The sequence below is a fragment of the Trichechus manatus genome, unplaced genomic scaffold (genome assembly GCF_000243295.1).
Source record: "Trichechus manatus latirostris isolate Lorelei unplaced genomic scaffold, TriManLat1.0 scaffold00061, whole genome shotgun sequence".
Taxonomy (NCBI): Eukaryota; Metazoa; Chordata; class Mammalia; order Sirenia; family Trichechidae; genus Trichechus; species Trichechus manatus.
The window spans coordinates 5,622,853-5,646,670 of record NW_004443997.1 but is presented as its reverse complement, the minus strand read 5'-3'; the positions used below and the strand labels follow the sequence as shown (position 1 = coordinate 5,646,670).

At 42.4% G+C, this 23,818-nt stretch overlaps 2 protein-coding genes across 2 annotated transcripts; one reads left to right on the top strand and one right to left on the bottom strand.

The window, feature by feature from the left end:
• The first annotated feature begins 271 nt into the window (after positions 1-271).
• DYNLL1 (dynein light chain LC8-type 1) lies at positions 272-2,814 on the top strand. The gene is made up of 3 exons (XM_004379014.1): positions 272-428; positions 654-791; positions 2,376-2,814. The coding sequence occupies exons 2-3, from the start codon at positions 660-662 to the stop codon at positions 2,511-2,513; spliced, it is 270 nt and encodes an 89-aa protein (XP_004379071.1). The 5' UTR covers positions 272-428; positions 654-659; the 3' UTR covers positions 2,514-2,814.
• Positions 2,815-5,181: 2,367 nt separating this feature from the next.
• COQ5 (coenzyme Q5, methyltransferase) lies at positions 5,182-23,076 on the bottom strand. The gene is made up of 7 exons (XM_004379013.2): positions 22,870-23,076; positions 17,624-17,773; positions 14,365-14,586; positions 8,471-8,577; positions 6,767-6,855; positions 6,058-6,169; positions 5,182-5,978 (listed from the first exon to the last, which is right to left on the bottom strand). Exons 1-7 carry the CDS (start codon positions 23,069-23,071, stop codon positions 5,877-5,879), a joined length of 984 nt encoding a protein of 327 aa, XP_004379070.1. The 5' UTR covers positions 23,072-23,076; the 3' UTR covers positions 5,182-5,876.
• Between the last annotated feature and the right edge of the window lie 742 nt (positions 23,077-23,818).

Below are 23,818 nucleotides of genomic sequence, written 5' to 3'. Positions count from 1 at the left end.
GGGATCACTTCTTTTCGCATAAGCCCCTGTCGCAGCCCTCCAGCGGGCTGGGAAGTCCTCGGGATCCCGCCCAAGCTCCGCCTTCTGGGTGTGTGGGCCTCACGGCGTGTGGCCAATTGCCCGGGCAACCGACGCCGTGAGCGGTGCATTGTGGTTTGCAACAAAATGCAGGCGAAAGATCCTAGGGGAACCATTGAGTCCGACAACCAATCGGAGAGCCCTGGGGGCTGAGTCAAGCCAATAGGGACGTAGGGCGGGGGGCGGGGCCGTGGGGAGCAGGGCGGGGCCTGGGCACTAGGCGGTGGCGGCTGGCGTGGGGCGGCTCAGATGCGCCACGGCTTTAGTAGCGACGGCAGCTTCTCCTGGGCTTGAGCCACTCTAACCCCTCCCCCAGGACACCGTCGCGGTTGGCCAGTCCCTGCTCCACGGTGAGAGACTCAGTGGTCCCGGGGGGGAGGGGCGCCTCGCTGCCTGGTTTCGCCCTCCCCTCGCGCCAGACCTCTGACCGTGCGGTCCGCGTGGCTGGTGCTTCTTCAGTAGTGGGTTGGGGGCGTCGTCCCGAGTGTGGCGCGGGGGCGGGCTGGGGGCGCCGGCGCCTCGGAGGCGCGGCTCACACCTCGGGTTCTCATTCGTGTCGGGGCCTCGTTCCCCAGGTAACCATGTGCGACCGAAAGGCCGTGATCAAAAATGCGGACATGTCGGAGGAGATGCAACAGGACTCGGTGGAGTGCGCTACTCAGGCGTTGGAGAAGTATAACATAGAGAAAGACATCGCGGCCCATATCAAGAAGGTGAGAGCGGGGCGCGGGGTCCGGGCCGTTTGCGCGCATCTCGGCGAGTCGCAACTTAGTCCCTCTCCCGGATCCTGCGACCCCAGAGCGCCTGGCAGAGATCCTTGGGGCACGCTGGCGGCTTGGAGACGTAGAGGTTTCCAGAAAGGACGTAATCAAATTTTGGGCTCCTCTGGGGAAGACCAGACCCTCGGCGCCCGAAGTTTTTTTATTACCACCGATGCGCGGGGAAAAGCGCCACCTAGCAACGGTTTCTAGGATCAGGGAGCAGCGGTCCCCCCTTCTGCATGATTCCTGTGCCGAGGATCCATCTGGGTGTTCCGAAGGGGGGGGAGCTGCGTGGGTGTTTCCAGCCGGGGCCTGAGGGAGAGCTTGCCAGCCTTCCAGTGGGGAGTCAGTCGACAGTTGAGGGAAAGTGGGTGGTAGTGGTGGTTGGGGGCCGGGGGGTTGGTAAATGGCAGTCTGTAGAAAGCTGGAAGGACTGCCAACTTATCGTGCCATGTTTGCTGGAAGGGAAGGAAGCTGGCAGCCTAAGCCGTGGGAGGATTCCAGTCGAGAATGGGAAGGTGAAAGACTTCAGATGGAACAGAAATAAATACCTTTTCTGACAAACGCAGCGCAGTGCATTCGTCTAGGTTGTTAATAGACTTAAAAGAGGTTTTTGCACTGCATACAGTCTTAACAGTAGCCAAATTTTGCTTAACTCATCACAAAAACTTGGGCGAATTTTATAGGAATAGATTAGCTTTGGTCCCTGTCTACACAGTCTACTTAGTGAAGAAAGTAATAACGTATGTTACAGCCCCTTGGGGTAGGGGGAAATACGGAAAAGTTATTCTTGGAGCTTGCTATCCTTGTGGACCAGGTGGTGGAGTAGCACCATCAGGATGGATGTGGAAAGGAGAGCTATTTAAATTATAATTAAGGTGGAAACTTGACCACTTGGCTCTCAGATTCTGCTTCCATCATTCTTTTTATAGGGACTGGATTGCTAAGTGTCTTGTTTCCTTAAGTTTAAATTTTGATTTCTCAGCGCTTTGGTTTAGGTGCTAATTGAGGCTTTGTCCTTTGGGAAGTCAGTTATTTTTTATGATAATAGGAGTGCAATTAAAATCTTTGTGATAAGGAATGAATTCTAATAGGGTACTTTGGGCTAACTGTTTACCATTTTCTTGCATTTCGGGTGCATGGGGGCAGGTATGATGGTAGGATACCTTAGTTCTGTTTATACATAAGAACATGATAAACGCTAACTGTTGTTACTTGTTAATGAATATTGTAGAAGTTATGAAGGTGGAATTATTACAACAAAGAGCCCCCTGTCTTTGAGGCTGCACTTTCTGCCATTCACTTGCCCAGCCCTCCTTATTCCCATCTTAGCTCAGACTGCAAGTATGTTTGCATTAATGCATTACGTAGGCGACTTGGAGCTGGGGAACATTCTTTCATTCCGAGAATCTGCAGATGCTAACGTTCCTCCGTTCTGCCCCTACAGGCTCTGACTTATCCAAGAGGCAAGCTCTGACCTCCAGTTGAGTACTAACATTCTAGTGTTCTCATTTTTTTTTTTTTGTTTTATTTCAGGAGTTTGACAAGAAGTACAACCCCACTTGGCACTGCATCGTGGGGAGAAACTTTGGTAGTTACGTGACACATGAAACTAAGCACTTCATCTACTTCTACCTGGGCCAAGTGGCCATTCTTCTGTTCAAATCTGGTTAAAGCATGGACATTGCCCACACACCCAGTGATCCATCCAAAAACAAGGACTGTAGCCTAAATTCCAAATACCAGAGACTGAAATTTTCAGCCTTGCTAAGGGAACACCTCCATCTTTGAACCTTTGTTGTGTTGTTTTGTACAGGACCTTCTCTGTACTAGTTTGTTGTAGTTATAAAAGAGTTAGCAAACCGGCTTACATTTGTATTTATTTTCTATTCCATACTTTCCCCTGCCTCATATTTTTTCTTCCCTCACAATCCATTCCTTTAAAAGAAAAATAATAAATCTGTTGGAGATGTGTTTGTTAGCTACTATTTGTTCAAATAATCTAGGGTTGAAGGTGGCCTATCATTTAATCAGGTGGCTAGGTTAGTGGGGTGAGTCCTTAAGGTGAGTTTCTGTGGGATAGCTTATTCAGTACCTAACGTCTCAGCCATCTGCAAGTGTCATGCATAGAAATACAGGTTGAGAAGCACAGCAGAGAAACTTGTAATGTTACTCCTAATCTGGTAAATACTCACCTTAAGCGCTGATTTTGTTCAAAGGTGTTGAGGTAGAATGTTGTGGGCCTTATGTCTGAGGTGGTGGTGGTGTATGTGTAGTAGTAGTACTTTAGCTGAGCTTTTTACATCTGTAAAATGGATGTGAGTTCAGAATTGAAATAGAGATGGTTTGCTGGGCCTTAAATGCTACTCGACCCCTTACCCCGCCCCAAGAGAATGCTCTAAAGATTTGAAGGTGATATTTAACAGGGCCTTAAACCAGTTTGAACCCCTGCTGAGAATCTGAATTTCTAACAATTACCCAGGTGTGATACTGGCTGTTGGTTAGGGACCAATTCTGAGAACTAGTAGAGCAGTGGTTCTGAAAATCTAATACATATGAGTCACTTGGGGATCTTGTTAAATTGTAGATTCTGATTCAGTATATTGGATGGAAATGAAATTCAACAGGTTAGAACCGGTTCGAATCCTTGGTATTGAAAGCATTTGTGAGCAGCAGCCCTCCGTATGGTTCTAATAAAGTCTTTGTAGGAATTTTAAAATGTTAGCCTGCTGTGCTGTGCTTTAACTAGCGGTGGTTAGAAACCAATTAACAAATATGAACTGAAGCTTTTTTTATCAAAAACCCAACCCATTGATGTCAAGTCGACTGGAATTCATAGTGACCCTATAGGACAGAGTAGAACTGCCCCATAGGGTTTCCAAGGGTGTAAATCTTTACGGAAGCCGCCTTCCACATCTTTCTCCTGCTTTTTTAATAAAAAGACCTAGTTAAAGTTGTGGATAAGTAACCATTAACAGTTTCCTGCTGTCAATTTTAGGAAGTCTAGTCTTTTCTATGAAGAAAAGCAAGTATGGCAGAGTTGGCTTTTATAGATGGAAAAGAAATAGCCAGAGGCTGAAACAACTCACCCATCTTGGGAAATTGCAAGGAGCATCCTGGCTTTCTAGGTATCCTACATTGTTCTCAGTGTTCAGGTGAGCTTTTTAAGACCTTTCGTTGAGACCTATAAGATGTAGTTAGGATTTATGAGCAGCCAGGCTGCCTCTACACAGAAGGGAGTAATGGATTTGAATTGAAAAGTGGCAACTCCATCTCCAGAGTAGCATTAGGTTAGTAACATCTTTTGAAGTTTACCAGAACTTAGGGTTTTAGATGTCCTAATGAAGTTGTGCTACTGGAGAGTTTCAGGGTAGAGGAGCAATACTTTGTTTTACTGTTTATTGTGGTAGTAAAAATGGGAGTTTTTTCTGTGCTGTCTTTGCAGGAAAAGGTGAGGCACTGTGGAACTGCGATTCAGGCGATTTAGGTTTGTATTTGTGTAAGCTGACTAAAAAATGTTATCGTAGTTCATCTTTTTCTATCACCTTTCCCTCTCTAATGACATGGCCATATTTTTATTTGAAGCCCAACAGAAACTTATTTGTATTCCTAAGCTGTATCTATCAACCTTGTCCACAGTTAGCCTATTCCAAACTGGTATGTCCCCAGTACAGACCCTAGAGCTGATCAAGTTCAGACAGCTTGACGTTAGGGGTTCTGATTTAATCTGGCCCATATCAACTGTCAGTAAGAGGTAGCCTTTAACTCTTTTTTGATTCAGATGTGAGAAAACCATGTTACCATAGAGATAGGACTGGGCTGATGGTTTATGAAGTTCCTTCCAGTGCCTGCTCCTTCCTGTTAATTTTAAAGGCCAATAGGCTCCAGCTGGCTGAAGAAAAGATGTATGCTAAAAGTTTTTCTAAAGTTTAGTATTTTGTCAAATGCTCTTAGCTGCTGTTCTCCAAGGTAGGTTATATATAGATAGCTGTATCTTAGAGCTTTTCAGTGAGTGACAGGACTAGATACTGTTAGTGACAGTACATAAAAAAACCATACTCTGCTAGGCCAGGAAGCACCATATCTAAAGCTTTTTCAAATAGCCTTGAACTAAGCTACGCACAATTGACAAACTGCTAGACTTCTGCAATTTCTTAGCAAGGCCTCCCCAAAACATTAAATTTCATCTGCACTCTGAAAATTTATGGCTTCATTTTAACATCAAAGAGGGGACTGTATTAAATGAGAAACAAGCGCTCTGCCCCAGTAACTGGAGGTGGTTAGGCTAAATGAACAGTTTTCAAACTTTTTTTTTTTTTTTTTGCTATGAAACCCTTTCTGCAAATGTTTTCTTCCAAAGAATTTGCTATAGAAGACTTGAAAGCAGGAGTTTGCTGGTACATTTATTCTTTCAGCAAGTATTTAGTGAGTTGTTTCCTTATGATAGGCACTGAGGATACAATTGTGTCTTTTGGTTGAAGAGAATGGAAAGAATATACTTTCCCACTCTCTTCCCAAGGAAAATTGACAAACACTGTAAACTGTAAACTCAGTTACTGGTTCAGCACACAACTTTAGTAGTTACTGCTAGCCCTTTGACTTGGGCCTTCACTTTTGGCCCCAGCTTCAGTCCTAGGATGAAAGGTTAACTCAGGTACAGTTAGGAAATTTTCTAGTTCAAATTATTGATTTCAAATGATCCTTTATCCCCCTGGAAGGCAGCACTGACAGGGAAGCTATAAATACACCTCAAACCTGAGCTTTAGTGCTGGTTTTACCTCAACCACATACTGCACAGCCAAGAAAAGTTAGCAGGATTTGAGCAAAAAAACAGACCAGATATCCTCCCTGGGAGAAGGTCTGAAATGGCTCCTAATGAAAGCTACAATAAAGTGACAGAAATTGATTTCTCCCACTTTGAGACTGGTCACTCAACATGAGTTCAAGGCACACATCCTTAAGAGGAGATGTTCTGCTGCTGGCCTCCTTAGCCGGATTACCCTTCAGTTCCAGGCTTTTGACAGGATCGGAAAGGAGTTACAGTTTGAAGCCAGAATGAATGGCCACGATGCCTGATGTTAGACTTTCATACGTCACCTTCTGAAAACCTGCATCTTCTATCATCTCCTTGAACTCCTCCTAAAACACAAGGAAAGATACAGCAAGGATTGTCTGGATTTCATCCTTAGGGCATTTGTAAGCTGTAGAACGTTTATACCTGAGACGGGAACTTTCGGATACTCTCTGCAAGGTATTGGTAGGACTTCCAGTCTCCTGCGATGACCTCTCCCATGACAGGAATGACCTGGAAGCTATATAGATCATAAAGCCTAAGCAAAAAAGCAAGAGATTAAGATTAGAACATGTCTCAATTTCCATTTCTTCTGTCAAGAAGCAAGGTCTAGGCCTGGAGTCAAAAACTCAAATGGTTACAGGGGACAAACAAGTATCTGAAATAAGTGAAGTGGGCCAGGTGTAAGATCAATAGGGAGTGGTGAGGATGTGGTGAATAGTACAGTTAGGAAGGACCGTTAAAACGGAGAAGGGGCATTATTACTCGGCTCTGACTGTTGCCATGTGGGAATATGAGCCTACCCAGGGTTGCCATACGGTCTGCTTTCTCGAAGCTGGAAATTGATTTTTATGGAAAATTCCCTGAAAATTCCATTTTTTAAAAAAACAGTATGTGAGTCCAACAAAATACATATGTGGGCCAACTTGAGCCTCTGGTTATTGGATTGTGACTCTCCGGCCTAGGTGTTGTCATTCAGAACTGGCTGACCTCTGAGGTGGCACCATCCCTTGGGGAATCTGAACTATGAGGTGGGAGAGTACAAAGCTTCACTGGCTGTTTTCTATTTTCATTCTATCCATTTGGGAAACCCTTGGCTAGACAATGAGAATAAAGCCCTGTTAACAATTCCAACCTGGATATGAGGGGATTGTTCACTTGGCTAAACTCCAGACAAAGAAACCGTCCTCCTGGTTTCAGGACCCGATGGGCTTCCTGGAGTGCCTGAGTGAGACAAGGAACAACAGGATATACTTCTCAGGAGACCTTACTCAATTTCATAAGGCCGAGACAGCTTTAGCTTCAGTGAGCATTATAAAAGTTATCATTTGCCACAGACCCCTTGTTTACTCTTGGGAAGCTGTAAGAGCAGAAATAGCCCTGTTGTGTGCTGTCGAGTTGATTCTGACTCATGGCAACCCCATGTGCTACAGAGTAGAACTGCACCATGGGGTTTTTTTTGGCTGTAATCTTTATAGAAGCAGATCACCAGGTCTTTCTCCTGTGGAGCTGCTGGGTGGGTTCGCACGGCCAACCTTGCGGTTAGCAGCCAAGCACTTAACCATCGCACTACCAGGGCTCCTCAGAAATAGTCTTACCATATTCTAAATTTTATTAGGCATTCTGCTGCCTGAGGTTAGAGAAGGTTACTTGGGGTAATCTGAACTGACTGCAGACTGTTGCAACCTCCAGGGAGGGCAATTTCAGAATTACCTATCAAAGTTATAATGGATATCCTCTTCAATTTAGCAATTCCACTTATCTTACAGAAATGCTTCTATTGGGGAAATGACACGTATATGGGTTATTCACTGCAGCACTGTTTGAACAGCACAAGATTAGAAGCATCTTAAATTAACCATTAATCAGAGACTGATTAAATTATGGAATATCTAGACAAATGGAATCTACCCAGCTATTAAAAGAGGAGGTAGTGCGCTTTATGCACTGATGTGGAAGAATCTCCAAGATATATTTTTAAGGGAAAAAAACAACAGGTGAGATGTTTAGCATGCTAGTTTTTGTGTTAAAAAAAATAAAAACACTTAATATGTACAAAACATCTTTACAACGATAACAAACTGGTGATTGTCTACAGGGAGAGGAGGCACTCAGTGGTTGGGAGACAAGTTGGGACACTTTCAGTATATACCCTTTTGTACTTTTTGAACTTTGAACCTATTCAAAAAAATTTTTTTAATTAAAAGAAATAATAAGCTGGCTAGAGACACAGTAAAGGTCATAAAAATCAAGCTGAAAAGCACCATAACGTCCCACTCAAAGCAGAGGAACCAGGGAATGGAACCAGGTGCCTTGCGCATGGTCTTCAAATGTTTTGAATAGAATGTTAAAGTGGAAACGAAGAACTGCATCAAATTAAGAGTTGAATATTCCCTTCATAGAGGGGCCATGACGCTAGTTGCCTTCTGCGAAAATAGGTTTGATGCCTTTTTCTGTCAGATAACTCCAACCTCTGACATGTCTCTGCTCTGCAAACTCACAGAGTCAGACAGCTTCATAAGTGAGAGGAAACAGGCGAAATGGCAGAACAAGACTGATAGTCTCCAAGACGGTCTCATAGAAACCAAGGCCTCTATGGGGATCTGCTCTGCAGTTTTTTTTGTTTTTTTTGTTTTTTTTAGGTTTTAGTCTAATTTTGTGACTAGGAAAAGTGGCAACTTAGAAGAATTGAGTAAAGGATTGAATGGCCCAAAGGTCATTCCACTCAAGAGCTGGGCCTGGAGAAGAACCTCTTCCTCTTTCCTCATTCACTGTGGATCCACTCCAGGAGAACTAATCTCCTGAGAGGCACACAAGCCGAGGATGCAGCCATTCATACCTGATCAATGTGTGTCACATTCCGGATCCCAAAGGCAATAGTGTAAACATCAAACTTGTCATCGCCAAAGGGCAGTTCTTCAGCATCTCCCAATACCCAAGTAAGTCCTAAAAAAGAAAATCATTTCTAGGTCTTGGTCTGGGTGACTGTGTCCTCTGCACCCAAGCACCTCAGAATCCTGCCTTCTCCATTGGATTCCCAACTTGAAGTTGGTGTTCCTGAAGCTTACTAGGATCTAAGTCCTTTCCCCAGGGTGCTTGGAGTAGATCTGATGCCTATCCACAAGCCCTCATGTGGAATTTTTGTCCAACTAAGTAAGTCATGTCTGTAGATCACTGTGGTTAAGAGCCCAGGATCTGGGCTTAGAGTGCTCATGTTGTAATTGCAGCTTCACCATTTATTAGCTGTATAATCTTGAATAAACTACTTTGTCTCTCTGTGCCTCAGTTTGCTCACCTGTAAAATGAACTAGCACCTACTTCATAGGGTTTTTGGAAGGATTAAGTGAGTTACTCTAAGTATAGTGGTTAAAAAACAAAACAAAACCCATTGCTGTTGAGTGATTCCAACTCATGGCGACCCCATGTGTTTCAGAGTAGAACTGTGGTCCATAGAGTTTTTAGTGGCTGTAATCCTGAGGAAGTAGATCGCCAGTAGTAGAGTGGTTAGCATTATTATATTGCTTCTACTGGACTCAAAGTGTCTAGAACACAGATCTTGATTATGAATCTAGAAAACACCCAAGGGCACCCACTGTCAGATCTGCAGTGTCCTGTAAGGATCCTGATTCTGCTTGTAACATTAAACCAGCAATGAATTAGACATATGATATAACAGGAAGGCTCTATAGAAGAAGGTAAATGAAAATAACCTTTCTAGAAAGCACACTGGCAGTTTGTTTAAAAATAAGGGCCTTAAAAATAAGTGTACCCTTTGACCCAGCTATTTCATTTTTAGGATAGTGACCATCACCATCATCCTCATCATCACCATCCTCATCATTGCTACCACTACTACGTGGCAGGGTCTTTGCTATCACTTTATATACATCTTTATATTTATTATTTAATCTCATCCTCACACCAACTCTATGAGATAGTTATTACCATCATCCTGTTTTGGGTGAGCTAAGTATCAGAAAGGTTAAAGTAGCTTGCCCAGGGTCACACGGATGGAACTCAGGTAGTTATATCCCAGAGCGTGTGTTTTTAACAACCATAGTATATTGCTTCCTGCCATGAGATGGTTATTATTTTCTCCATTTTATAGATAAGGTAATTGAGACTTAGAGAGTTTAAGCACTTGTCCAAGGTTATACAATTAGTAAAAAAATTAACGGATGCATGTAAAAATTTACAAATAGGGATTCACAATGTTGTGCTGTATGCAAAAACAGAAAAAATTAAAGATCAACTGGTTGTTATGTGAGTTGGTCATGTGAATTATGAAACATCCATATGGGGGGATATCATAAAAATAATTATTTTAAGGGATTTTTAATGACATGGAAAAATCTCATGATTAAATGCTGACTTAACGCAAGATACTAAGTTATATGTACAAAATATTCTCAATTTTTATAAAAAGAATGACTAGGAAAGGGACAGGAAGGAAATAAAATATTGAGGGGCATCTCAATATTGGGATTATGAGTGACTTTTTTAAAAAAAAAATATTGTGTTTTAGTTGAAAATTTACACAGCAAATTAGGTTCCCATTTAACAGTTTTTATACAAATTTTTCCATGACATTGGTTACAATTTCCACAATGTGTTAGCATTCTCATTGTTTCCATTCTGTTCATTCTGTTTCATTGATCTAGCTTCCCTGCCTGTCCTTGCCTTCTCATCTTTGCTTTTGGGTAAATGTTAACCATTTAGTCTCATATAGTTGATTGTTTAAGGGAGCACATTACTCATCGGTGATATTGTTTATTTTAAAAGCCAATTTATTATTTGGCTGAATGGGCACCTCTGGGAGTTGCTTCAGTTCCACGTTCAAGGGGTATCTTAGAGCAATAGTCTCGGGGATTCTTCTAGTCTCTATTGGTCCAGTAAATCTGGCCCTTTTTTAGGAATTTGAATTTTGTTCTATATTTTTCTCCCATTCTATCCAGGACCTTCTATTGTGTCCCTGGTCAGAACTGTCAGTAGTGGTAGCTGAGCACCAGCAGTTCTGGTCTCAGGCTAGAAGAGGCCATGTTTTGTGTGAGCTATTAATCCTGTGGGCTAGTTTCTTCTCTGAGTAATACTTTCCTTCTTTTTCTTTTGCTCCAGATGAGTAGAGGCCAATAGCTGTATCTTAGATGGATGCTCACAAGCTTTTAAGAACCCAGATGCTACTCAACTAGGATGTAGAAAATTATCTTTATGAACTATGTTAGGCCAACTGACTGAGTTCTCCTACGAGATTATGGTCCTGTAAAAATGGCATGGCGGAGGCGTCTGACCTCCTCGTCTAATTTCACAAGTGGGAAGGAGAATCAAGATCAGCATCAACAGCCCAAAGTTGATTCCTATGAGGCAGAGGACAGACATACCTCCCCTCTCCAACCCTTTTACCAGTTCTAACACCAGCTGTCCCTCCCACAGCACTCTCTACTCGTCTGCTGGGTTTGATAATTCGTTGCAATAGTCACATAGAACTCACAGACCATACTCACAGTTATGGGGTTTATTAGGGAAGTAACAGGTTACAATTCCAGATCAAGGATGCAGGATATAGTTCTTCAATCAGGACAGCCTCTTCTCAGCAGTGCTTGCAGGCAGGCCTCTCTCTAGCCCTTGGCTCCTCAGCCCAGTCCCTGCCCTGCTTGGGCAAGTGAGACAAAGCTCTTTAGCTCTGCTAATAAGTGGCTGGAGGTGCCCCACTTCACGAGGAAGCCTCCTGCCCGAAGGCACTCAGCTCTTTTGCTTAGTGGGTCAGCATGCCTAGCTCCTCCGGTAAGTGTCTGGAGGCACCCTACTCTTCCAGGAAGCCTCCTGCCCAAAGAAGGCTTGCTCCATGGGTCACCACACCCACTGTAACTGCCTTACTCCTTGGGAGAGGAAGCCCACCGTGCCATCTTGCACCAGTCTCCTGGTTCTGCCGCTGCCGCCTCTCTGCCACTTGCCACTACTTCTTGCTGTTAGGCGCCGTCTCCTGTGTTACAGCTCTCTCTCTGTCTCGTTGGTCTAGGAGGTTCTCAGCACAGGGATCCCAGTTCCAAAGGATGAGCTCTGCTCCCATCTCTTTTTCTTGGTTGTAGTCAGGTCCCCACTTTCCATCTCTGGGACGGCTCATTTTAAATCTAGCAGGATGGTAAAACCGACTAGTCCCTTTGTTAGGGTTCCATATACCTTATTTGCATAGTCCCACCCCCAAAAGGGTGCCATGCACCTTTTTTGTATTATTAGCAAGCTGTCCAATCTGCTTGGTGGGCCACAAGCACCTTATTTGCATAGCCCCACTCAATCTTTTGGTGGCAGTTATAAGACCATGGCTAGAAAGGCCACATAAAAGCAATCCATCACACTGCAGGTCCTAAGCCTTTTAGTCCAGGGAACCAATCCTGTGAGGTATTTGGATATGTCCAGGAAGTCTCTGTAGCTGTGTCCCCTATGTGCTTTATTATATATATGAAGACTTTTACTTTCTTAATACTTTTCCAAAACTTTGGATTTCTAAACTATTTCTCTCAAATATATCCCTTTTATAATCTGTCAAAAAAATTTTTTTAGAGGCATCACACACCTAACAGTGGTACACATAAAAATGCCTTTACACATTAACTTTTACATTTCTTAAATAATATCTAGGATCCTCCTATGTAGTTTCAGCTTTTTTTGCATGATACTTTTTTGCAAAGGCAGTTACTGGAGATTGATAAAGCAAAGGCGAAAGATAAAGAAGACTGTACTATGCAATACTTAGAAATCCTATGAAGGTAGATAGGCTTGGCGGTTAGGACAGCTTGAAGGGCAAGCCATGCTAAGAAGAGAGAGTTTCAGAAACAGAACGGCACCTATCATTTCAGCACCTTTGTTCTCCATTCTTTATGGCTGAGCACCAGTGAGAAGGGAAACACGTGTCTTCAGTGGGAGTGAGGAAACACAGTGCCTTTGTCTCAGAACACTAGACTGCTTGCCTCCTGATCAGTGTTGATGGTTAACAAAAGAGTCCTTCATCTTGGGGGCCAAGTGAGCTGTGGTTCGTCTAGGCTGCTCCGTTGGGGGTGGGAAGAGGAGGAAGAATTGAGCTAAAATAACCATACACACTCATGGGTGGGGAGGGAGGGGGAGAAAAAATGCTGATGCTGACCTGAAGGACTTTAATTTTCTTGTTGTATAGCACTGCCTCTCCAAGTGGCTGCTTGCAGTGCTTGGCAATCCTGGAAGAGGGCAGCGCCAGGGCTCTGCAAAGCTGGGTAAACATGGTGCAGCTTCCCTGATTGTTAATTTTACTTGAAAAAATTGGGGGTGGTGGTGGAAAGTATTTTAAAATACGAAAACAAACAGAATGTCAAATGTGAAATTTACATTTTTAAGATAGAGCACCAATTGTTGATAACAATTGAGCTTGTAGTGGGCTCCTGGAGATATGCAGTCACTCTCCCAACTGCTGTTGAGAGTACTCTGGTAGGGAAGTTTGAGGAGCACTGTTTACTGGTGTTCCCTCAACTGTATCAGTTGGGTCCTCTGAGAAGCAGATGCTGAGCTGGAGGCAGGACTGCAAAAGGCTTTTTGGTATTGTAAGAGACCACTTACATGAAATATTCAGAAGAGGCAAGTGTATGCAGACCAAAGTTTATTAGTGGTTACTAGAGGCGGGCAGGAGGCAGGGGGGAAGAAGGGCTCGTTGCTTATGGGACACTGAGCTTCTGTTACGGGTGATGGAAAGAAATTGGAAACAGATTAACACTGATGGTTGCACAATATGATGGTCACAATTAATGTCACTGAATGGTACGTGTGAAAAATGTTGAAATGGCAAATGTTTTGTTACATATACATTCACCACAACAAAAAAAGGTTTTTTTTTGGAGCAACACCTAGGAAAGAGAAAAGCCAGAGGAAGCAAGACTGGGCAGGGAAAGCTGTTAGACTGCAATGCAGAGCTGATTGAGTCTCAGCCTACTTAAACGTGAGCTAAGGAGCCCTGGGTGGTGCAAATGGTTAAGCACTAGCCCTGAAAGGTCAGCGGTTCGAACCCACCCAGAGGCTTGGCAATCTGCTTATTGAAGGTTACAGCCATGAAAACCCTATGGAACGCAGTTCTACATTGAAACACATGGGGTCACCATGAGTTGGAATCAACTCAAGGGCAACTTTTTTTTTTTTTTTTTTTTGGGAGCAAAGACAGCCTGTTAAAGAGTCCCACAGAGAAAATGAACAGACTGGTAGGCCCTCAGTGCAAAGAGCCTGCCCTTGGCTTGCCAACAAGTCCTTTCTTTACCGGATCCCAGCAGCGCGCCTGCTCAGCTTCCACATCAATCAAACTATCCTAGCACTGATGGGGGATGGAATGGCACCAGAACAGGAATGATACAATGGGGTCATCTGGGAGCTGCTGGGAATTGAAAACAAAACTTCTGTCTCGGGCCCAAGAGATCAGAAGATTCACTGCCAGTTCAGGTTCTGCCATTTAAAAGCTGTGTGACTTGAGTGAGACACTTCCCGTCTTTGGGTTTTGGTTATTTCCCCCATCATGTGGGGCTGGTAATCTAATTCACCGACTTACTGAAATGATGTACATAACAGCACACAAAATGAACTCTGCCCCACAAATTATTTTTAATTCCTACCTAGAAGTTTCTGAAAGCCGGAAAAGAAAGCATTTCAATGTTCTTTACACATTCTGTCTTATTTTATAAATGCGCACGTACTTCCTCTGCATCTATTTTCTGGAGGACTTACCAGCTTTATATCCTTGAGCATGTGCTTTCTGCTTTCCAACTTTGAGCATCTCCTTGTTGATGTCACAGACCATGACATGGGAACCACCCAAAGAGTCCTCTTCACTCTGGTACTTTTTGGCAATTTCCTCCCATGATAAATTCTGTTGGGCTCTTAACTGCTTCTTCTGCTTCCTCTGATGCTGAGCCTGAACATAATTAAGGAACCGGAATGCAATATCACCTGTGGGAAGCCAACAGGAGGAAAGATGGCAAAAACTGCAAAAACAAGAAACAGCATCTCCTAAACCAAAAGAAGCAACAAAGGTAAAGTATTTGATGATTGTCTGAAAACAGAAGTTTCTACTCATCTCAGTGGAAACATTTTTTTTTTTGCTGTGGTTAATTTTTTTTCAAGATGACATTTTATTGTGTTTTCAATTAAAGTTTACACAGCAAATTAGGTTCCCATTTGACAATTTCTACACGAATTGTTCAGCGATATTAGTTACATTTTTCACAACCTGTCACAGTCTCTTTAATTGCGTTCTGGTTGTTCCGTTTCCAGTACTCTAGTTCCCCTGCCCGTTTAACTTCTCATCTGTGCTTTGGAGTAATTGTTGATCTTTTGGTCTCATAAAGATGTTTTTTTAATGGAGCACTGTACTCATGGATAATATCCTTTATTTTGTGTGTCAATCTGTTATTTCACTAAAAAGTGACCTCAAGGAATGATTTCAGCTCAAGGTTTAAATATGTCTTGGGCAACAGTCTCAGGGAGATCTCTAGTCTCAACTGGTCCACTAAGTCTGGACTTTTTAAGAATTTGAGTTCTGTTCCGTGTTTTTCTCCCATTCTGTCAGGGTCCATTTCTTGTGCCCCTAATCAGAAGGGTCAGTCGGGTAGCCAGGCACCATCTAGTTCTTCTTTTCTCTTCCCTTTTTTTTTTTTTCTTTTAAATTGTGCTTTTTAGGTGAAAGTTGTATTACAGCTCAAGTTAATTTCTCATACAATAATTTCTACACATACAGTTTTGTGACATTAGTTGCAATCGCCACAATGTGACAGCACACTCCCCCTTTCCACCCCAGGTTCCCTGTGTCCATTCGACCGTCTAGTTCTTCTGGTCTCAGGGTAGATGAGGCCGTGGCTCCCGTAGGCTATCAGCCCTGTAGACTAGTTTTTTCTCTGAGACTTTGGTTTCTGTCTTTATCTTTTGCTCCCAACAAGTAGAGACTAATAGTTGTATCTTAGATGGCTGCTTGCAAGCTTTTATGACTCCAGATGCTACTCACCTCACTAGGATGTAGAACATGAACTTTGTGATGCCAGTTGAATGAGTTGTCCCATGAGAACTTTTTTTTTAACAGTAATTTTTTAATTTCTAAAATTCTTATGAAACTTTTTTGAAAACTTGGATAAGTAATGAATGGACACATTCTCACTAGAAAAGACTCAATATCTAAATTTATGCAATAAAACATTAAAGTCCCATTCCCTCTGCTTATCCTCTCCAGATATCTCAAGTGTCTTGGTATATAGCCTTCCAGACTTTTCCTTATAATTTTCATAAAAGTAACATACGTGTATAGTTACAAGCAATAATTTCCTGCTCCACAACTTCTCACTCCCAGTTCAGTTCCCCCAGAGACCATCTCTTCTAACTCTTTTAGCTGTTTCTTCTATTGGTTACAGTTATTTCTTTACTTAACTAATCAGTTGCTATCAAGTTGATTTTGACTTATGGCGACCCTATGTGTGTCAGAGTAGAACTGTACTCTATAGGGTTTTCAATGGCTGATTTTAAAGACGTAGATTGCCAGGCCTTTCTTCCAAGGCACCCCTGGGCAAACTTGAACCTCCAACTTTTTGGTTAGCAGCCAAGCACATTAATCATTCACACCACCCAGGGACTCCTTTCTTTACTTAACAAATTTATAATGATATCCTGCCCTCCACCTCTGCTTGCCCCATCTTCTCAATATACTTACAACACTTTTCGTAGTTTCTCATATATACTTTTGCAACTTGGAGCAATAAACTAATCCTTATTCTATTTCTTGTTACAACAACTATAGACGTTATCTCTTGACTCCCTTCAACCTTCCATCACATGTATTTTTACATTTCAAGACTGAAACATTTACTGTTTGTTCTATAGCTACAAATAAGTCTTCCATGATGGTTTAGGCCTAAAAGCTGAAAATCAAAAGTGTTTCCAATATTGCGACCAGGTAAAAACTGTTCAGGGCAAAGTCAGTGATCTCTGGAATCACATTCTCTTTCTTATAATGCTGTTTCCTTGTCTTTCTCTCTTGCACTATTTGCAAGAAATATATTCTTAAGTGTTTCCAGTCTCTCCATCCAGTCAGGTATCTCAAGTCACTTTTCTATAATATTAAAATACGTTTACATGTACTCATATGAAAAAATTTAAAAATATAAACAAGGATCATATTATACACATTGTTAGGCAACTTGGTTTTTTCCTTCCCATTTAATATGTCTTTCCATCAGTACTTACAGGTTTTCCTCTTTCTTTTAAATGGCTATGTAATACTTTATAGTATAGAAAAAAAACCAAACCCACTGCCGTCAAGTCGATTTGGACTCATAGCGATCCTATAGATCCTATAGGACAGAGGAGAACTGCCCCACAGAGTTTCCAAGGAGCACCTGGTGGATTCGAACTGCCGACCTTTTGGTTAGCAGCTGAACCCTTAACCACTGTGCCACCAGGGCTCCCCAAATCACCCAACACAAGCCCAAATCCTATAATAAATCTGTTGTAATTTAACCAGGGCACTGGCATTACTGAGATGCATTTAGAAACCCACGACACTTTTCTACTCAAGTAACAAAGGACCATACGTAAACAATTAAACTCTCGATATCTGATGTGATAGTGTATTAGGCAGAAAAGGTTGCCTAGAAAGCTTGTGTAGTATGGTAAAAGACCTCTCCCCAAATAAGAGGGAAAGTGGGTTAAAGGTTAAACAGAAGGTAAAATAGTCATTTAGATGGCAAAACATCACTGGAGTAAAAAATTAGTCTTTTTATTTTTTATAATCCTGTGAATTTTAGAAAAGTGAGAAACACAAAGCTGATATTCTGTCCTTCTGATTGATATTCAGTTAGAAAGAAAACAGCGTACCTGTCTCAAGTTCTAAGTGTATCAATTTTCAGCCTAATGGTAGGTGAGCTAGGTCATTCAAACAAGAGACATTAACTTCTGTAAAAGATGCTCAGTGGTACCCACGGATACGAAACTAGATTACTACCTGTGCCTCCAGCAACATCGAGCAGCTGCGTCCCAGGAAACGGGTGCATCTTCCAGAGCAGCAAATCCTTCCAAATACGATGGATACCAAGACTCATCATATCATTCATCACATCGTACTTCTTGGCCACACTTTCGAACACGTGGTAGACTGACGGGAGAAACACAACACAATTGTGCTATTAATAGGGATTAACGTGGACAAGTCCTAAATAAAAAAGGTGTTTTTCTCCTTGAAATTGCTTATCTTTGCAAGGTGAAGCTAAGCCACAATGCTCAATGCTCAAATTTACACCTCTATATTACCTTTTTAAAAAGAGGCTGAAAAGTACTTCATATAAGAAATCATCTTTTCTGCTGCCTTAGCTATCTTTATCTAGGACCACTACCTTGTATAATGCTATGCACACACTTGGCACTAAATAAGTGTTTCTGTTTCTTAGAGGATGAGGGGAAGAGAGTTGAATAAATTTTTCTAATGGTTTTTATGGATCAACAAGCAACATCATGATAAACGGAGAAAAACTGAAGAGCAAAGATGTCACTTTGATGACTAAGTTGCGCCTGACCCAAGCCATAGTATTTTCAATTGCCTCACATGTCTGCGGAAGTTGGACAATGAAAGAAGAAGACAGAAGAACTGATGCATTTGAATTGTGGTGTTGGCGAAAAACACTGAATATACAGTGGACCGTCAGAAGAATGAACAAATCAGCCTTAGAAGAAATACAACCAGCCTGCTCCTTAAAAGTGAGGATGGTGAAACTTCGTCTTGCTTACTTTGGACATGTCATCAGGAAAGACCAATCGCCAGAAAAGGTAAAGTAGAGGGTCAGCAAAAATGAGGAAAACCCTCGATGAGATGAATTGACACAATAGCCACAATAATGGGCTCAAACATATCAAAAGTCATGAGGATTGGGCAACGTTCATTCTGTTATACATAACGGTGCCATGAGTTGGAGCTGACTCCACGACCGCTAACAATAACAACTGCTGTTAAAATAAAAAACAACAAAATTCATTAGAAAGACATGTGACTAATGGATCAGAAGACCTCAGTTCATCTCTTGCTGCATCACTGAGAAGAACCTCAGGTACAATTTGGTGGGCAGATTGACAGTAAGATGTGAATTAGGGCCAAATCAGACTGTAAAGGGTCCTCATGGATCTTCTTCATAGGATCAAGATGGAATGTGGAATCCGGGTTGACTGCAGGGAAAAGGAATCTGCTATCCAAGATGCTTAGAACAGTTTCCCTTTCAAGCACAGGCTACATTTAACTTCTTTGCACCTCAGTTTCTTTGCCCATAAGATGACAATATTGTTGCCAGCCACCTATCTCCTCGCAGTTAGGCTGAAATAGGAAACAAAGGACAGATGCTTTGAGTTCCTCAGATGAAATGTGCTGCATAGATCCAAAACATATCCATCCTCTTCCGTGAGTCAGCAAACTGCAGACAGAGCTCCTCTTCAACTGAATCCTGAAGGCCTGCTCTCAATCCTGTGATCTCCAAACATGTTTTCTTTTGAACTACTTTTGGGGTATCTGAGTGACACAATGTCTCAAAACAATTGAGTACTGGCAGTCCTCATTTTACACAGTTCCAATATGCACAAATTTCCGTTTCCATAGTTTAGTCGAGTAACACCAGTCCCCCCACAACATGATTCAGATTTCACTTATTATTGTACATTAACTGCGAGTTAATAAATAAATAAAGAACACACTTCACTGCCAGTTCTTCATCCACAAATCACTGTGTAAATAACAGATGCACATCACGATCAGTGATCAATCATATCACTTCTTTCAAAGTGTTGGTGGTTTGCCACTGTGCATCAGTTCACGCACAGACAACAAAGCATGTAGTTGTATTGCCACCTTATCTCCCACTAACAAACCTATGAGACGTTTTACAAAAATGAACAATTGAAAAAGGGAAATGGCCAACAAAGATGAAAATGCAGAAAAGAAATAAAAAATATTATTGCTGGAAGTGAAAAGTGAATCAAATGTCAATGGAGTTATGTAAGAAATAGTTGACCATCTTAAGAGGTTGTGGGTGGCCATCTAAGGTGCATCAATTGGTCCCAACCCACCTGGAGCAAAGGAAAATGAAGAACACCAAAGACACAAGGAAAATATTAGCACAAGAGACAAAAGGATCACGTAAATTAGAGACTCCATCAGTCTGAGACCAGAAGAACTAGATGGTGGCCAGCTACCACCAATGACCACCTTGACAGGGAACACAACAGCGAGTCCCTGATGGAGCAGGAGAAAAGTGGGGTGCAGAACTCAAATTCATGTAAAAAGACCAGACTTAATGGTCTGACCGAGACTAGAGGAACCCTAGAAGACATGGCCCCCGGACTCTCTGTTAACCCAGAACTAAAACCATTCCCGAAGCCAATTCTTCAGACAAAGATTAGACTGGACCACCAAACATAAAGTTATACATGTGAAGAGTGTGCTTCTTAGTTCAAGTAGATACACGAGACTAAATGGCAGCTCCTGTCTAGAGGCGGGATGAGAAGGCAGAAAGGGACAGGAGCTGGTTGAATAAACACGGGAAACCTGGGGTGGAAAGGAGGAGTGTGCTGTCACATAATAGGGATTGCAACTAGGGTCACATAACAACGTGTAAAAATTTTTGGATGAGAAACTAACTCGAGCTGTAAATTTTCGCCTAAAGCACACACACAAAAAGAAATAGTTGACCGTGCAGATATTGACACTGCCGTCATTCAAGAGACTCTAGATATGCAGCCAGAGGAACTTAGTGAAGATGAACTTATTGACATAAACAAGGAATGTGGTCATGACAAAAAGGTTGAAGATGTCCCAGAGGAAGTGATACCAGTAAAAAATTTCAAATTAAAGGAACTCTTGGAGATATTCATGACATTGAAAGTACAATAGATCAAATTTTAGAAGCTGATCAAAACCTAGAAAAGATGCTCACTCCATATTGCACGTTAAGCAATGAGAAGAGGGCAGCAAATACTGTACAAAGTACTGGACAAAAATTTTTACAAACAAAACATTTTAATGCAGTATATTTAAAAAAATTTTAAATTAAAAACTTTTAACGGGCACAGAACAACTATAATTTTTCCCAGTGATTATTAAGATCACTGTGCATGATTTCACCTTGCACAATTATTTTTACAGTCCTGCACTACTGTGCAGCGTGCAATCATATTTAGCTCAGTCAGTAACTCTTCCTTTACTTGCCACTGTGGGGAATGTTGTTTATATATTGCAAAGCCCAAAAGAGGTTAGGCATTATTATTACTCTTATTAAGCAATGGGTAAGAGCAAAGGCTTTGGAAGCAACTCACCCTGGATTCAAATTCCAGTTCTGCCACTTAGCAAGCAACTTAGCTAAGTAACTTAATCTCTCTGCTCTAGTTTCCTTGGTAGTCCCTGTGTGGTGCAAATGGTTAGGCACTGTCTACCCGAAAAGTTGGAGGTTTGAATCCACCCAGAGGCACCTTGGAAGACAGGCCTGGCAATCTGCCTCTGAAAGGTCACGTCCTTGAAAACCTTATGGAGCAGTTCTACTCTGCACACCTAGGGTTATTATGAGTTGGAACTGACTCGATGGCACTGACAATAGTTTCTTCATCTATAAAACTGGTCTAATAGTTCCTACCTCATAGGGTTATACTTAAAAGAATTAATGTAAAGTTTCTAAAAAGGTTCCAGGCCCTAAATAAATGTTTACTATCATTGCACTTGGCTTCCTTATTTCACTCCACACGCAGTTATGAGCTCTGTCTTAGTTATCTAGTGCTGCTATAACGGAAATACCACAAGTGGATGGCTTTAACAAAAAGAAATTTATTTGTTCACAATAAAGTAGACTAGAAGTCCGAATTCAGGGCGTCACCTCCAGGGGAAGGCTTTCTCTCTCTGTCGGCCTTCTCATCAATCTTCCCTCGGACTAGGAGCTTTTCCACACAGGGACCCAGGGTCCAAAGGACTCGCTCTGCTCCTGGTGCTGCTTTCTTGGTGGTATGAGGTTCCTCTTCTCTGCTTGCTTCCCTTTCTTTTTTAATCTCTTGTAAGAGAAAAGGTGGTGCAGGCCACACCCCAGGCAAACTCCCTTTACATTGGATCAGGGATGTGACCTGGATAAGGGTGTTACAATCCCACCCTAATCCTCTTTAACATAAAATTACGATCACAAAATGGAGGACAACCACACAATACTGGGAATCAAGGCCTAAACAAGGTGACACATATTTTTTGGGGGGGACATAATTCAATCCATGACAAGCTCCTAATGTGTCAGGGTCTGCATCAGGCCCTGAGAATACAGAAATGAATGAGTCATTGGCCTAGCTTTCTGGGGATTCACAGTCCAGTGAAATAAATAATTTGAATTCAATGTTCAAAGTGTTACAATAGAGCTACGTACTTAGTAAGGTTAAGGTGGGAGGCAATACAATACAGTCTTTTAGACCACAGGAACTCCCATTGTGGGCTCTTTCTCTTATTCTTTGGGTGACCTTATGACAAGTGACTGAACCTCTCAGAGCCTCAACTTATCCATCTGTAAAATGGGCATAATACCTTCCTCGTTATAAACGGTACAGTTGGAGTTTAAAAACAGTTCATTTCTCATGTCTGTGGCACAGGGCTGGGCACAAGGAAACTAACTGCTCAACAACGTTTAACATTTACTGAACAATGACTAACTGCCAGACACTGTTCAAAGTGCTTGACTATTTTAAGTAATCTAATCCTCACAAGAACTCAAGCGGAAGGGTTACTATGATTTCTACTTCGCAAATCTGAAAACTGAGGCACAGTTTTCTGTTAAAAAAATGGCCTCTCCCTTTATCAAGAGACTAAGAACAGGAGCTCTGGAGTAAGACCAAACTGGGTTGGAATACTGGTTCCACAACTTACTAACTATGTTAAATCGGACAAGTTCTTGCTTAAACTTTAAGTGTCAATTTCTTAATGTGTAACATGGGGATATTATTAACCACCACCAGAAAGTTGAAACGAGAATTGAAAATAATGTCTACAAAGGTCCGCAATTGATGGGATTTAGTGAATAATTACTCTGCTTAAAAAGAGGGGGTCATGCTGGGAGGACCCCTTGGAGGTCAGGACTGCACAGGCTACGGCATTAGAGATAACAGGACGTTAAATCAACCCTTAGCTGGGCAGAAAAAACTAGTTCGTGGACCGTCAGATCCCTCCCATAGCCTTCTCGCCCCTTTCACCTTTGCCTCCCTTCTCCTTCTCCGATACCGTTTCAAACCCGAAGTGCGTTTCAGTCGACTGCTTCTCGTGGGACAAGAGCCGCGCACCCAGAGGGCCCCCGGACGAGGAGCTACGAAACCCCGGGAGCCGACAGGCCAGCATCGCCCGCGACCACCCACGGCCGCAGTAGCTCCATAGAAGGCAGGTCCCGGAGGCCGCCATGTTAGTAGTCGGGTGACAGCGACCGGAGAGTGACGTCACGTTGATGCGCGAGACAGTTGACGGCGGCCGATGAGAGACATACTTAGTCGAGAGAGTTCTGAAACCAGCTCTTAAAGAGCCAAGATATCTGGAACGGAGAAGCTGTTTGTCTGTGGGTACCCGAAGTCCCTTCCTCTTCCTCTTCTCAAATTGAATTTAGGATTCATCAGGAATGAGGGGAACCTAAAGTCACCTCCCGGATGTCCCACGCAGCTCTCAGTGGTCATGTCTCTGACTCCTGTCAACCAGTAGTACGAGTACTAACTTGCATGATACTGAGAAACTGTTTTCCAAAACGTCAATTTTTCTGTTGCAGAAGAAGGAAACTGAGTGATACACGATGTGGTAAAAGGTCGAAATCACAGTCAATTCTCGCAAACGTTGGTGTACGTAAGAATCGCCTGGTCTGATCTTCGAAATGCAGATTCCTGGCCTCCAAATACCAGATATTTTGAATCAGTAAATCTGCTATGGGTCCCAGGAATCTTTATTTTTACACGCTTCTCTCATTCTGATGCAAGGGATTTGCAGACCGTTTTTGAGAAACATAGGCTAGGCTACTCTGAAAATTAAACATAGGAAAGACTATTCTTTCGTCTTTCCATTTTATGATCCTAGGACGTTTATAAATGCGAATGGAAGCTCTGGAATCCATTTAACAAGTCAGAACCAATCACGGCTCCTGCTGTCAGTAAATTACATTTCTAT